Raw genomic sequence first — 14,901 nt, 5'->3', positions numbered from 1 at the left:
TTACCCTAAAGCATCTGAAAGGTCACGCTTAAGTGTTTTAATAGATTAGCAATTTTAAAATGGCCCCTCAGAAAAAGATCTAAAAACAGCCCTGTCTTCACAAAATTCCTCACAGGAAAGTTTGCACAATTCCTATTAAACAAATCTGGGAAGGTCAGGTGTGAGGCCTTTTAGGAAACACTATGAAATGACTCTATAGTCTGTTCAATAGACACATCTTTAATACTTACGTGTGCTACTCAGCAAGAAAATCAGAAAAACTGTAAAATTCTATCAAAGTTTCAGATAATCAGAACAAAATTTAGTTTCTAACTACAAGGATGTAAAAACAATGTGCTGCACAATCCGGGTGAACAGAAATGATCAGATGTAAAACTCATTCCAAGAATTGTAACTTTATTAGGACTCATTCTTTCACTTTGGTCACCACACGTATGGTAGATGCAGAATGTCAGTGTATCTGATATCAAACAGCCAAAATCTAGTTCACATCCATGTTCTGAAGGTTAAGTAAATATGGTTTTAGTTGGAGTCAGTCTCACCAGCTGCAGCTCAAAATGCATGATTTGGTTCCTTGGCATCACCACACACGCAGTGATAGTTTACTGGGGGTGAGACTAATGAATGTCACAGAGAACGGGAGCTTTTCGTTGCATTTTTTTTAAAAATGCCCCAGACGTACAATCATCAGTGGTGCACAGATGCTACTTGAGAACCAAACCACACACCGTACCGAGATTCTCAGAGCTGCATAGGCTGGAGACAATAAGGCTCGGGTTGTTTGAAAAGGAGAGATGAAAAAAGCAAATTAGAATTAAACCACTATGTTAAGTATTCGGTCAAAAGTAAAAGGAAATGTAGCATGAAGAAAAAAAATAATCACAAACTATAAAAAGAATCAGGTTTCCCAATTAACATGAGCTGGGGGAAAAACCACTAAATACCCTTCTGACACAAGAGGCAACGCCAAATAGATCATTTAAAAAAAAGAAAAATTAAAAACAAAGTTGGCTAAGTTTGTCTAATCAGTGTTTTGCAAAAAAACCAAAAGCCTGAAAAAGGGTTTTCCTAGTGTTCAAGACAGCACGAGCATTGCATTTACATTAATTTATAAAGTGAACATGCTGCACGAAGTATATAAAAAAGGAAACAGGCAATCCCACCATTTAAAACAAAAGAAAAAAAACTTTGCCTAAACTCTGTAGGCTTGTATCCTGGGATCAACTCCAGCATTTCAATACAGACATTGTACATTTGACTATAATTTTAATCTTGCATTCAGAACTGATACTGTATGTTACAATATGGGAGTAGGTGGACAAAAACACTTTAGATCAGCATAAATTAACAAGTGAACTGTCCATTGGAACTATAAAGCGCTCACAGTATTGTCTGTAGATTTAAAAGGGTCTCCGAACCCCTGCAGGTTCAACAGACTGAACATTTCAATTCTCTCTACATCTTCTGACACGTATACGTCTCACTCATGTACTTTCCCTCCATAAATGACCTTTATTTTCATTCTGAGCCATAAAAATCAAAGGTTTGACAATGACGCCACTGTGGAATTAAGTGTCAGCATAAAGGGCGGCGTTGGTTAAATTCCACACCCCCCACCCCACATCCTGATAAACCACCGAGTCTACCAGAGACCAGGATCATAGCCTCAGTTTGACTCGAGTACAAATCTGGTTTCCATGAAAACAATCCCCTTCAATGTGACGTAAACACAGTATATATTCAGGGTTCTTCCTTTTTTTCAAATTCCCCCCATATCATCCAGTATTTATTTTTTAACAAATCAAAGTCAGACAGTTGCACTTTTAACACAGTTAGATTCAGCATTGAAGACTGAGATTGGCGATCCGTTGGCAAAACGGTTACAGAGTCGGAGGTTTCAGCCCGTACTTCCTCGCCACTTCTGTCTGGGCGTAGGCGGCATCACATAACGAGTATAAGTGGGCCATCTCCATCTCTGACTTCGCTAGGTTAATTGCTTTGTTGAACATCTCGATCGCCTTGTCAAGATTGCCCCTGTGAAAAGAAAACACTCCAGTTATACCAAGCACCTGAAAAATGTGTAGATTTGATCATTTTTACCACCACAGGATTTTTTTCCCAGGGACTGTGTGTTTCCATATGTGCATCATCTTACTCCCAAAAGAGTCCCATTATGGGACTCTTTTGGGAGTAAGATAACTAAGCCGAGTGTGGAGCTGCAGCTTCACACTTGGCTGTGAACTGCTGCAGTGCGAGGTGGAGGCCACCACCTGCTAAAGCCAACAGAACCACATCATCTAAGAAAAGCAGAGATGAGATTCTGAGACCGCCCAAGCAGAAGCCTTCCTTCACTTGGCTACACCTAGAAATTCTGTCCATGAGATCATGAACAGAATCAGTGACAAAGGGCAGTCGTGGTAGAGTAACACCCACCAAGAATGAGTTCGACTTATTGTCGGCTAAGCATACCAAGCTCTTGCAACGGCTGTATAAAGATCGAATGGCTCCGAGCAACGGGCCACACAGCCCACAACAGGCGCCAAACACCTTGCGACCACAGCTCAGTACAGCAGCTTCAGCATTGGAGGCGCTCCAGATACGCTGAACTGTTGTTTAGGCGAGTGCAGATGACAGTCAGCACCCGTTCCCTGACCCAAAGGTGCAGGAAAAAACCTCTTGTCAATCGGGAAAAGCCCCAATTTACAGGCAGCAAGTTGAGGGAACACTAAGATGCCCACCCCAGCCCACAGCCCCTCACCACGGGCAAGTCTAGATTGAGACAGACTGGTTACAAGATTACGATATTTCCTATTCCTCCTTTTCCTAACATTAACAAGGGCTCATCCAGACCCAGGAACCTGTCACACCTGAAGAATCAGATCCTTAACTCTTTAAGACCTACCATAGAACCAAGTCCGCCAGAGCTTATATTATATTTTTACATGCTGTGGAGCCATTTTTGGGAGCATTTCAAGTTGCTATACATCAATACAACCATTATAGCCCAAATTTTAATAATATGTCTGCATTAAGTGCATAGTAATTACATAAATTGCAAAAAAGTGCAATAAACTACAAAAAAATTGAAAATCATTTTTGTTTTTTTTTACATATATTTCTAGTTAGAGAAATTTAAGAGGCTTATCCCTCAAAACTGTAAATACAAAAAAGTTGCACAAAATAGTTTCCCACCACAGGAAATTTATTTTGAGTGTCTTCATAGTTTTATTTTTGAAATACACCAATTTTTATACACTGCAGGAAAAACGAAAATAAATATTATAATGCAAATTTGCAAAAAAGCAGCATATGCATCAAAATAAACTATTTCCAGCAGTGCAATATGAGTCCTAAGCATCCCAGAAACCACACAGAAAGTCATAAAGTCAAACATAACTTTTAAAAACACCAGTATAGGCTCATGAGGCCCTGATGGTAAAAAACTCCATTTCCGTGAAAATGATGTCACTTCCGGTTTCGGGCAGGTCATGGCGGACATGCGATAGTTCGCACTGATGGACGTAGGAAGTGTTATGAACAGCTGATCGGATCGGCAAAGCGTGTTTCTGGAATATTATGTTTTTGTTGCTGCAAGTGCTTTTTATGCAGTTTTTGCAAAGTTATATGTGGAAGGAAACTGTTACCGAGGACAAGCTGATGGCATAAGATGTAAGTACAACTCCTCCGGTTTCATATGCAAAAAAAATTAGTGCGCTAGCTCACGTGGTTGCAGAGCTACCGGGATTTAAAAATAGATACGCAAAACGGAGCGTGCTGCTCTGACCGGTTTTAAAGGGTTAAACCGCAAACATGATGTTTGTAACACTTCAACCAGTCTGTTCAAAATGGTACAAATATATTCCTTTAGGGGCAACACAAAAGCATAAAGCGCAGCAGCTGACTGCTTTCTCTCATTTAGCGTTTTATAAAGAAGAAAAATGCTCACTATGGGACTCCTTAAAACATCTCGACAGAAATACCAGCATGCTACCATTTTTATCTTTGTACAAGTGAAAACATTACAAAGCAGCAGAGAAATCATCCCTGGGAACAAACACTCACATACTGTGTGACTCACCTTTGAACTTCGATGGTTCCCATGGTTTCATAGGCAAAATCACATTTGTTGTCGATCTCAATTGCCTTACTGATGAGGTCGAGACCCAAGTCGAGATCCTGTTTCCACTGAAGCTGCAACAAACTGCAGACAAACAAACAACATGTCACATTTACACAAACACATCAGAGATATTATGTGGATCAATATAGCCACACAACAGGGGAGAAACCCTTACCCCTTGTGGACATATGTTGTAGCATTGTCTGGTTCCAGTTCAATACACTTGTCGTACATTTCATCGGCTTTTCCAAATTGCTGCTGATCAGTCAAAGCCTGAGAAGTACACAGGAGGACTGGTGAAAACGTGCCCGCCAGGCATGAAAGCGACACTTTCCCATCCTAACAGGATTATAATGCCTTCACAAAAATTACTAAAAATACATCAGTGCACATATTAACCACATTTCCAAGAAAATCTGGGAAATGGTAAGGATTTATGGCTATTTTGAATACATATCATGAGTTGGCCAAATCAAGATAAGCAGTTTTGTTACAATAAGGTATCACAGAAAAAGAGAAGACTGCAAATAAGTATTAAAACAGAACAGAAACACGGTGTTTCTATTTCATGTGTTAATGTAACACTACAGTCTGTCACATTGTTTACATCCATCTCCAGCCGAGCATACCTGAGCGTAGAGAGCGTAGCCCTCGGCACATTTTGGAAACCTCCGGATAACATCTTCAAAGCCATCCATGGCTGTCTGTATTTGTGAAATATTACTTCCAGTATATGCTTGTCTGTACTGAAGGACAGAAGAGTCAAATGTTAAATGGCACAAACAAAAATCACCATATGATCATATAATGAATAGAAATAAACATCTAAGGCAAAATCAGGCAGTTACAGACAGCAGGAACTGGGACGCTCAGACCATTAAGAGGAAACTGAAAGTGATCAGTGAAACGTGGGATATGCTTGAGGACCAGAGAGCAGGTTTTTCAGGCTCAAACATGACTTGTATCCAAAGACTTCTGGCATATCTTCCAGGTCTCCTCATACTGTTAGCCATTCCTGCTATTTTGGAAAAGTTACCCTAAAATTCTCTCTTCTATTGTGACTTTATATCAGCGCTCCAACCTTTTGCACCATGGACCGGTTTAATGCCAGACAATATTTTCACGGACCGGCCTTTAAGCTGTCGCGGATAAATACAACAAAATAAGATGACACGATAAGAATAAACGTGACTTCACTGTGTAATTATGTAACTTTATTAGCAGCGTCCTCCTAAAACGCGCCAACAACACTGAGTGTAACATCCTCCTCTCTGCCCCTTAATGCACTCTGGTCGCCATAGTAATATGTAAATATTTCTTTCAAAATAAGACGCACAACTACAACACGAGAAAAGACCCAGGGAAACCGGGTTAACGATAAAACCCCTGAAAACCATGACTTTCACACCCGAGCCTCAACTCTCACGGTCCGGTACCAAACGACCAGGCCACGGACCGGTGGTTGGGGGCCGCTGCTTTATAATATTATATACATACTACTGTTAAAGATAAAATATGTAGATTACTCAGACACACCGTCTAAAGGCTTAAAGAACCCTGCACTGTCTTGTTTTCCCTTTTATTTTGTCACCATCACTTTGGGACTGCAGGGTGACCTGTGGAGTTCTGCCTACACATGTGTGCAGGTTCTGAATCAGTGCTGATGTGGACTGATCTTTCCAACAATCTCACCTTCTGTGCTTTTTGAATATTTTCAGATAGTTTCAGATAGTGGTTGAACCTGTGCATTGTTACATATGAAGAGCCGCACTGCTTTTAACTTTGCCTTCAGCTGGTTACTTACAAGGGCAAAGCACTTCTGTGCCTGCGCCAGAGCAGAGTCAGGCCTGAGCAGGATGCACTGATCAAAGTCTACCACTGCCTCATCCACCTGGTCCAGCAGGATCTTGAGCTGAGAGAGAATACACGCATAACTGGATGTTAGCAGGTGTTATCATACACCAAATCAAAAGCAGGTTACTAGTCTACCCTCACTCGTACCTGCCCCCTGTGATGATACACATCAGGGTTCCGCGTGTCGATCTCTGCGGCCATGTTGAAATCCTGTGTAGAGAGCATTGGCTGCTGCTGCTGCATGTACATGCTGCCACGCTTGATCAGCGCATTGGCCCTCAGCTGTAAAGTTCAGATAAGAGCACAAAATGCTTTTTAAGACTCCTGTAAAGAAATGGTTACAAATTATGTGATCCTAAAAAACAAGCATGCTCCCAAAGTCACAACTTGGTAAGCCCATTCATCTTCTGGCTAAAACCGAGCTTGTCAGGCAAAATTCTGCAAGAAGTAAATAAAATGACCCGAGACCGTTATTTGACTTTTTAGTCTATCCACATAAACAACCAAAATACCCCAAATAATAAATCGTCTGTACCTTCACGTTGGCGTCCTGCATGTTGATGACCCGATCCAAGTCAGGCTGAGCAGCAGTAGAGTTTCCAATCAGAAGGTAGAAGGTGGCGCGCAGCAGCAGCGCCTCAGCGGTGTATCTTCCTCCTGACTCGATCTCCTTGGTGCATTCGCTGATGATTTTGTCATAATTTTCCTCCTCCATGTACTGTTTTGCCTTCAGGTACCCAGAGCTGAGCATATAGGGGAAACTATTACCTACAGAAATGTCTCCTAATGAGCACACGCCACCAGTTTTTAAATTAGCATACATGACAACTTTAGTCTAATTAAGCCTGTCTGCTTTCGTTAGTCTAAAGACGTGCGACAACATGCAGGTTCGATTTGAATTATTCTTCTCAAAAATGGTGCCATAAATAAACACAGGGCTACAGATTCTTTACATTGTTCTGTAACAGAAACCGTAGGTTATGAAAAAGGTTTGGATTAAGATATGCCAACCTCTCTGAGACCTCCGCTGCCTCGCCCTCCTTATCCTTGTCTTCGTCTTTCTTCTCCCCCTTCTGCAGGGGCTGGGAGATTATGTCATCAGTGAAGGAGCTAAAGTACGACTTGATGAACTGAGGCGAAGGCATCATTGGCTCACGGTTCTGCATTAAAATGTTTTGGGGGAAAAAGAAAAAAAAAAGTTAAATGTGAAGATAAAGGCAAAGAAAACTGAACGTGTCTGAAAGTGAACAAACACCTTGTACTTCTCTTTGGCCTTCTCTTTCCCGAGCTGCTTTAGCACCTTGTCTGCTAGCAGCATGCTCTGTTGGTTCTGGAAGGCCTCGAGAATACACACCGCTGTGACATCTGGAGATCACAGGAGAAAAACGTAGCAGACTGTCAATGAGAGTCGCACCTCAAAAGTTAAACTTGGAACAAACATTTTTATAAAGACATCTCACCCTCTAGACACTCCTTCCTGTTTTCTAGTCTCTCCAGAGCTTTAGCCCTCCTGAACAGAGCCTTCACATAGCGTGGATTCAGCTCCACAGCCTTACTGCAGTCCTGTACCACCTCTGTCCACTTCATCTGAAATCAAAGGTTCAGTTTAGTTTTAATTTGAAACATCCCTGCTGTGTCTCAGTGAGAGGTCAGTTTAACCTCTCACTGAGACAAAATGAGATACTTTGTGGTAAATCCTCAAACATAAAAGAGGAAAGATTCAAACACAATCTGGTCCAAAGAACACGAACCATTTGCTTCTGCAGGAGCCGACAGACACCACAGTTTGTTTCATTTAGCATGCCATCAGGGTGTGAGAACAGCAGGACTTTGTAACATAAGTCCAAAAGAGTGCCTTACCCAACCAGCTTAACCTCATGAACATCTCTGGGGACAATATCTAACTGAGAACAGTAATAACACTTAAACTGAGGTAGCTGGAGCTCAGTGTGCACATTATGCTTCTGGAAATGTGCCTTTAATTATTTTTAAACTCTACAACAACTTCTGCATAGTGTACAAGATGTCGTGCCAACCTGCTGTTCGTAGGCTGCAGCTCTGTTCTGGTAAAACGTTGACAAATCCGACTTCTGCTCTGTGGGGCACAGAGCAATGGCCTCTGTGTAGCACTGTATGGCGTTTTCATACTTTCCAGCTTTGAAGTACTTGTTGCCTTTGTTCTTAGATGCTTGGGCCCGATCCAAAGGACTCTAAATGAAAAAACAAAGAGAGAGAAAGACAATAATTATTGATTTGTCCAATAAACTGGAAACGTGACCAAGGAAACAAAAAAATTTATGACAACTATGCAACAACTGACCGACAGTCTGAGGTTTGCCAAACAAATTGGTGAGCTGCTGCAGTAATTATTGACACCAAGGGCACACTGAATGCCTGATTATGCACTGCATGCACAAATGCAGTGCATAGAGTAGAGTTGTGTACAACCAAAAACTTTAAGTACATGCAATTAATTTCACCCAAAACCTCAGTAGCATGCAGAGTCTTGGTAATTTCACTCTGGATGCTTCCTTTAGCTAGAATAAATACAGAACTCTTATCTACACTTTTACACTGTGTAGAGAGCAATTAGTGTGATCGTTTTAGAGGCCTTTGGAAAGGCACAGTAGGTCCTGTGCCATGTCTTGAGCCACTCAAGACATGGCACATTTCTTAATATTATACTGGGAAATATGTGGCAGCAAAGTATGTAAGGCAAAAACAGAGTTTGTAAAGTTTGTACGAAAGTTAATATTTAGCATGACCACAAAAAGGACATCAGGGTTAATTATACACATAACCAGGAATGGCTTACAGGCATACTTAACAGAAATATGTGCATTTTTTGGTTATTTACGTCTATTTCATAATGAAAAATGAATTTCTCGCTCAAGTGAATAAATTCTACTTTACAAAAAAAGAGTTTAACATGTGTTTTATTAAGATCCTGGTGATTTTCCTGAACTAAGAACAGAAACTTCTGTATCTACCTAATAAAACGTTGGTCTTTCATCCATTTCAGTTAGAATTGTCCTACCCATGTGTGTCACACCGTTTTAAGATAATGTGAAAACTTTAGTAAGATGTAACAGAAAGTAAACTGAAAATGTTTAACATCTATTTAAAACGCACTGGCTTTACCTGTTTTGCCTGCTGCATCACATTAAAGTTCATTACACTGTTTGGCAAATACAGCCCATCACTGAGGACATTATGCATGACAGCGGAGAGTAAATGAGGTGACAGTCACCTTTGGCTGCTACACTGTCTCTCCCTAAAACAGACTCGAACCATCCCCGCCCAACGTCACTTTCTGGGAAAGCAGCCTTAGCCAGCTAAACGTTACAGTTACAAAACTCAAACCTCATTTCGGGTAAATATTATTATCATGCGGTTGATGTCTATTTTACCGCTCAGCATCGGGAATTTTGGCGTCAGATATGGACGTTTTTCAAGTCTTTTGACGCAAACATTTGCAGCCAGGCATGCTGACCTAGCTACTGTTAGCTTGAGTGCTAGCTTTCTAGCGATTAGCATAAGCTAATCTGGCTCCAGTGGACCGGCTGCTGCCGGCCTTGCACTGCGGAGGTAGAGCAGCTGCTTAGAGGCGGTAACGTCCGATGTCCTTGACTGTGTTTTTATGGCAATGACACGGTTAGTCAGAAGAGTGTACCCACTGCACGGACACCCAATATGCTAATGTGATAAGAGTGAAATGCGGCAGAAGCGTCACCATGTTCTCCTGCTCTCGGCCGGATCGAGATTCGCCTTCCTGGCCCTGCACGGGGCTGGCGCTGCCTTCAGGTGTTTTCCGCTCCCCGGTCCCCTTCTTTTCCTTCGTCCTGCTGCGGTTCCATAGGTAGACCGCCCCGACTCCGAGTACTATGGGAGCCCCCACTAACAGGGCCAGCTGCCACCGGGGTAGTCCAGTCCCAGACTGCGGCTCGACTGGCTTCGAAGCAGCCATGATGTACAAGTGAGCAATAGTTAACCAGCCAGCAGCACCACCTCCTGCATACAGCGTGACCGAGCTCGGCTTCTTCTTCCCGTGCTCCGCGAGGTCACAGACACCAAGGAATCATGGGATACAGAAGGGGAACCCACGGGGCTGAGTGTAGTTGCAGTCTTATGGTGACAATTTGTAGTCCAAACATCTCCAGACCACCAGCTACCGCCTTTCCAGTGCAGTTTGTAGGCGAGAACAGAGAGGTTTGTTATGAACCACTGACCACGTGGACCAAGCACTTTGTTGACTGATATTACAGCGACGCCTGCTATATTATTAAGACTTCATAAACAATCAACAGTGATGGCTACGCTTTAGCTATCAGTGAGGGAGCTAATGTAAAGAGCAGCAGTGTTACTTGCCAGTGATTACAGTCTGGGAGCATTTTTTAAAAAAGTGTGTCACGTCTGGAAGAGAAAACACGCACGTCTCTCAGTTCTGGGGCGTCCGATACCCTGTCTGGGCCTTTTGGACCCCTCACTGATGAGGTATTTTTCCTCATTGAGAAGACATGTAGAGTTGTGGCTTGTGGGCTGTGGATTAATGTGTTGTCCCGTTGTTATTATCTCATTGCTGAGATGTCCAGAAGCAGTCAGCTTGGATGTTTTGTGAGAGGAAGCCAGTGTTAGAGGATGTATCACAGCAGGCAGCAGTACGCTGCTGACTGTTTTAAATGTTTTGAAATCTGATTGATATTTAATAGGGTTTTGTGCCCTTCTGTTGTGTACTGTGGTGAAGTGTGCACAGCAGATCAGCAGTTCAACAGCAGCAGTAGGAGCGACCCTGTTAACTCTATTGTTCTGTGTATGGACTACAAGTAACACACACACACACACACACAGACAGTTTGACATGTGTGTCAGAGTACTGTGCTTCTCTGAAGTTCCTTCAATCCCTTTAAATTTGTTCCCGGTATACAATTCCTGAAATCCAGACGGGTGTTTTTGGAACATGTTTCCCCTCCACCAGTCTAGTTTGATTTCTTTTTTAAATAAGCACATCAGTACACACATTTGTACTGGTAGGGATTGTTATTACAGATTCAAAGCTTATTTAAGGAAGTCATTCTGTAATTGTTTAAATCTGAAAACTTGGGAATCTGAAACTTTTTTTTAAGATTTTAATTTTCTTGTACTTGCTGTTGAATATATGGAGGTGCATTATAATTATATATTATATATTATATAATTATAATGCACTGCCCTACTGGGGCTTTCAATTGCCTTTGTAGCATGACTGATTTATACATCAGCACCACTGTAGTGGAGCAAAAAACTGCATTTATTACCTTTTAGCATCATCAAAGATTCATTTTGAGAGAAACTTTATTATTTAAAATTTGAATTAGCATTTGTTTCTGTGCATTTAGTTGTAAAGAACATTGACTATTCAAACAAAGACTTTGCTATCAGTCACTATCCATGTGAGAGTATCATTTAAAACTTTTTGGTCCTCTATTATCAAGAGTTTCTTGAGTTTTGTAGGGAAGCCTTCTTTAAGCCCTTTTATGATACTTTGTAAATGTTACATACCTATGTGGTATGTGACTTTTGTTGCCATGATGCCAGGTCTCTCTTGGAAATGAGATTTTTAATCTCAATGAGATTTTTTACCTGGATAAATAAAAGACTAATAATAAAAAATAAAATACTTGAGACTGTTTTTTGCCACTTCAGTGTAAATGGCTGAGCTCTTTTAAGCTTTACCGTGTATTTGTCGACAGTCTCTTTAATCCGGCTCACAGGTCACAGAGATCAGAATTAAGGAGCTCATGACGAGTGGATCAGACAACTTTTACCATGAATGGCAGAGACTAATCCGGTATAATATTGCTGTAAGTTTCCATTGAGCATGGCCATCCTTCCATTGTTTAAGTAAATCTGCCAGAAAGTAACTGCTCAGCCATCTGTGGTGTGAGTGTGTGTTTACATGTACACTTCAGTGTGATATAATGCCATGATGCATTTTTTGTAATCAGTGTTTTAATGTTTCATTTTGCTTTTAAAATCAAGCCTTCAGTTCTTGTTTTTTTCTTTTCTGAGCTGCAGGCAAAGCTAATTGTGTCTAAAACAATCTTGTTTACGTGCAAACTAACAAATCTGACAAATCAGAAAGAAACACTATTTGTACGCAGAGCGTTTGAGCTCTAGAGGGCACCACTGTAGAGCTGGTGTTTGGGCTTAATGGCAGATGGAAGATAATCAGCTGTTAAACTACGACTGTGTTATATCTCCAAGTAGTCTTCAGGAACAGTTCTTGGTGCTTCTTGAAGGACATCCAAAGCTCTTTTTTGGATGTTGCTGCCTTTTATTCTGCTCTCTGCCAAGATCCCACACTGCTTCAGTAATGTTGAGGTCCAGACTCTGTAGAGATGAATGCATGACTGATAGAGTTGCTTTGTGTGTTTTTCTGCATTAGAAGTGTGTTTGAAATAATTGTCATGCTAAAAAACAAAGACTCCACTACGTTTTACAGTTACTGTTGTACCGCTCTCCTGATCTCTTCCTTACAGAAGTAGTTAACATCTTTTGTTGATTTTTAGTCAAGTTTATGTGCAGTTTGACATACCGTGGCCTTTTCTCCGTTTCCCTTCCACTCAGATCATTTCTGATGAGACACAGCAAACAGTGGCTCAACTGCAAGATGCATCTCTCAGGTCCTGTCTGGATCTGGACCTCAGATCTGGCTTGTTTTCTATTGCTTAAAGACATGACTTTCAGATACTGTTCATCTGCTATAAATACATTTTTATATACTGCCACTTCTTTTTAAGATGATAGTTCCTTCACATCTGCCTTCATATCGGTAATTTTCATCGATTCAACTAAAGAAATGGGGTCAAATTATGTTTTGTTTTATTGTTTTGTGACAGGCTGCTAAGAAGAAAAGTGCCTAAAGATACTATGTAAAGTTCTTTTTAGCAAGTTGTCTTATGTGTAGACATAACACCAGTTCATGCCTTGAGTTAGGTGCCTTATGTTTGAATGGTAGTTTTGTGTGAAGTGGCTTAACAATTAAAAGACATGGTCAGAGACAAGGAGCGCACTGAAAATGAGTTAAAAACATATTTCCAAAGACCTGCAGAAAGCCTGAGGCAAAATATCACAATAAGGAGGTGGGGGTCGTGGGGGTCGTGGGGGTGTGGCAGACAAAATATGGTCATTGCAGTGGTGCATTGGTACAACTTTTAAACCTGATCAATTTTAAACTCGTGACACATCTTTTCACTTATATAGGCTGTTTTAATCAATTTAATCACTTTGATGTTTTACTTTAGGTCAACAAAAATGAATTATTAGTCTGACAATCAAGCCTTTGATACTTCCCCAGCACTTACTAAAAATAATTACACGCATGTATGGAATGCAGTTCTTTTGCGCGCAACCTTGTATTCAGTGTACAGTGTGGTGTTCATACTTTTACATTACAAAACAAAAATCTAAGTAGTTTTTTTAACAAGGATTCTTTTCTTTTGAGGCTTCTGTGGAACAATGTAAGGTTGTCTTTCCTTCTCTGAGGAGGGCCACATTTTGACAATATCCTACGAGGTGTCGGTGAGCTCCTGTGGAGACTGGCTAATGAGCAAACAGCGAGACATGTCTCTAGAAGATGTCAAAAGCACCACCAGCCTTGGGGCTGAAAGCAGTGCTTCAGATCATTGCAGTGGCCACTGTCTGAACCAAAATCAGGACCAGGGGGTGAACCAGAGTGAAGGCCAGGATGGGATCGTTCTGGACCGTATTGGCTGTCTGTTAGTGGATAAGTTGGATCCCAGTGACTTCACTGGGAGGTTTTCAAAGATCCAGTTGAGGTCCAAAAATATGAGAAGGATCATTAATAGAGGTATGTGGAGGCTGGTAGGGGTGGGGGAAAAATCGATACTGTGTAGCATCGTAATATTTTGTTTGCTAATAATGTATGGATACAGGGACAGCAGAAATCGATATTTTGTTACAAAAAAAGGTTTTTGTGCTCTGACTTCAGAGCATGTTGATCCTTTTTCTGAGCAAGAATCCTGACATTCCTTCACTGTCCAAATGTGACAGTTTACTTATTTTAATTTAAGACATGTTTTATTTTAATTAAGTTTAAAACTTTTTTATTTAATGTAAAATTATATTTTGTTTTCATTTACTTTCAAATTCTTCAGTTGCTGAAGGGGCTGCATAGTTTTCATAAACTGCATAGTTCAGAATAGCTATAATTGTACCAGATGGTTGCGTTCAGTTAAGTTGGACTAGACTGTAATACAAACCGTTCAGTTTGTCAACAATAAAACTGAAATGAGAGAAAGACTGAGTGTGAGACTTTGATATTAGATAAAATGAATATTGATAAAGTTTACCTTTATGTACAGAATCTGAATATCGCAAAATATTTTTAAAAAATTGCAATAATATCGTATCGTGCGTTAAGTATTGTGATAATATCGTATCGTGGGATGTATGGTGATTCCCACCTCTAGAGGCTGGCTCTAAAAACTTTGTTTGTTTTCTTCTTCTGAAGAGCACAAATGCGAATGAACACAAGATGGGTCAACACAGAGAGGAGGCAACGAGATGCATGTTTTGTAATATTCCCAGGACATTTGAATGTGATTGCTTATTTGTCATGACCTGAGGAGTTACGTTTAAGGGTGGAAATGGCAGAAAGGCAGGTCGAACATCCAGCTGAAGAAAACGATCCTCCGCTTGTCAGGTGTGTTTGTTGTGGGTTTTGAAGACCCTGTGAAAACCGATACCCTCTGTGTCTTTAGAAAATACCACGAGGTTACTCCACTGAACAAGAATCCAGAAAAAAACATGCTTTTGCATTTCTGGCCTCAGTATTGTTGTTTTCCCCAAACCCCTTGTTCTCTCTCAGCTTACCTTAACCTCTGTGAATTTTATGTCTAAACACTTCCAACATTTTAGGGAATCTT

The 14,901-nt window shown here is 40.9% G+C and overlaps 1 protein-coding gene across 1 annotated transcript; it reads right to left on the bottom strand.

The window, feature by feature from the left end:
- Positions 1-379: 379 nt before the first annotated feature.
- Positions 380-10,037, bottom strand: tomm70 (translocase of outer mitochondrial membrane 70). The gene is made up of 12 exons (XM_006791934.3): positions 9,708-10,037; positions 8,011-8,184; positions 7,435-7,561; positions 7,230-7,339; positions 6,986-7,134; positions 6,510-6,717; positions 6,122-6,256; positions 5,925-6,032; positions 4,750-4,866; positions 4,296-4,393; positions 4,079-4,201; positions 380-2,034 (listed from the first exon to the last, which is right to left on the bottom strand). Exons 1-12 carry the CDS (start codon positions 9,939-9,941, stop codon positions 1,881-1,883), a joined length of 1,737 nt encoding a protein of 578 aa, XP_006791997.1. The 5' UTR covers positions 9,942-10,037; the 3' UTR covers positions 380-1,880.
- Between the last annotated feature and the right edge of the window lie 4,864 nt (positions 10,038-14,901).

This window comes from Neolamprologus brichardi, chromosome 15 (genome assembly GCF_056152115.1).
Source record: "Neolamprologus brichardi isolate AB-2024 chromosome 15, ASM5615211v1, whole genome shotgun sequence".
Classification (NCBI taxonomy): Eukaryota; Metazoa; Chordata; class Actinopteri; order Cichliformes; family Cichlidae; genus Neolamprologus; species Neolamprologus brichardi.
The sequence above is the reverse complement of the archived record's forward strand: the minus strand, read 5'-3'. Positions and strand labels throughout refer to the sequence as shown.

Coding starts and splice junctions, on each gene's coding strand:
- tomm70 (XM_006791934.3), bottom strand. CDS start 9,941: ATGGCTGCTTCGAAGCCAGTCGAGCCGCAGTCTGGGACTGGACTACCC. Junction 7,340..7,434: donor CAGGAAGGAGTGTCTAGAGG/GTGAGATGTCTT, acceptor TGTGATCTCCAG/ATGTCACAGCGGTGTGTATT. Junction 2,035..4,078: donor GGAACCATCGAAGTTCAAAG/GTGAGTCACACA, acceptor TTCTTTTCACAG/GGGCAATCTTGACAAGGCGA.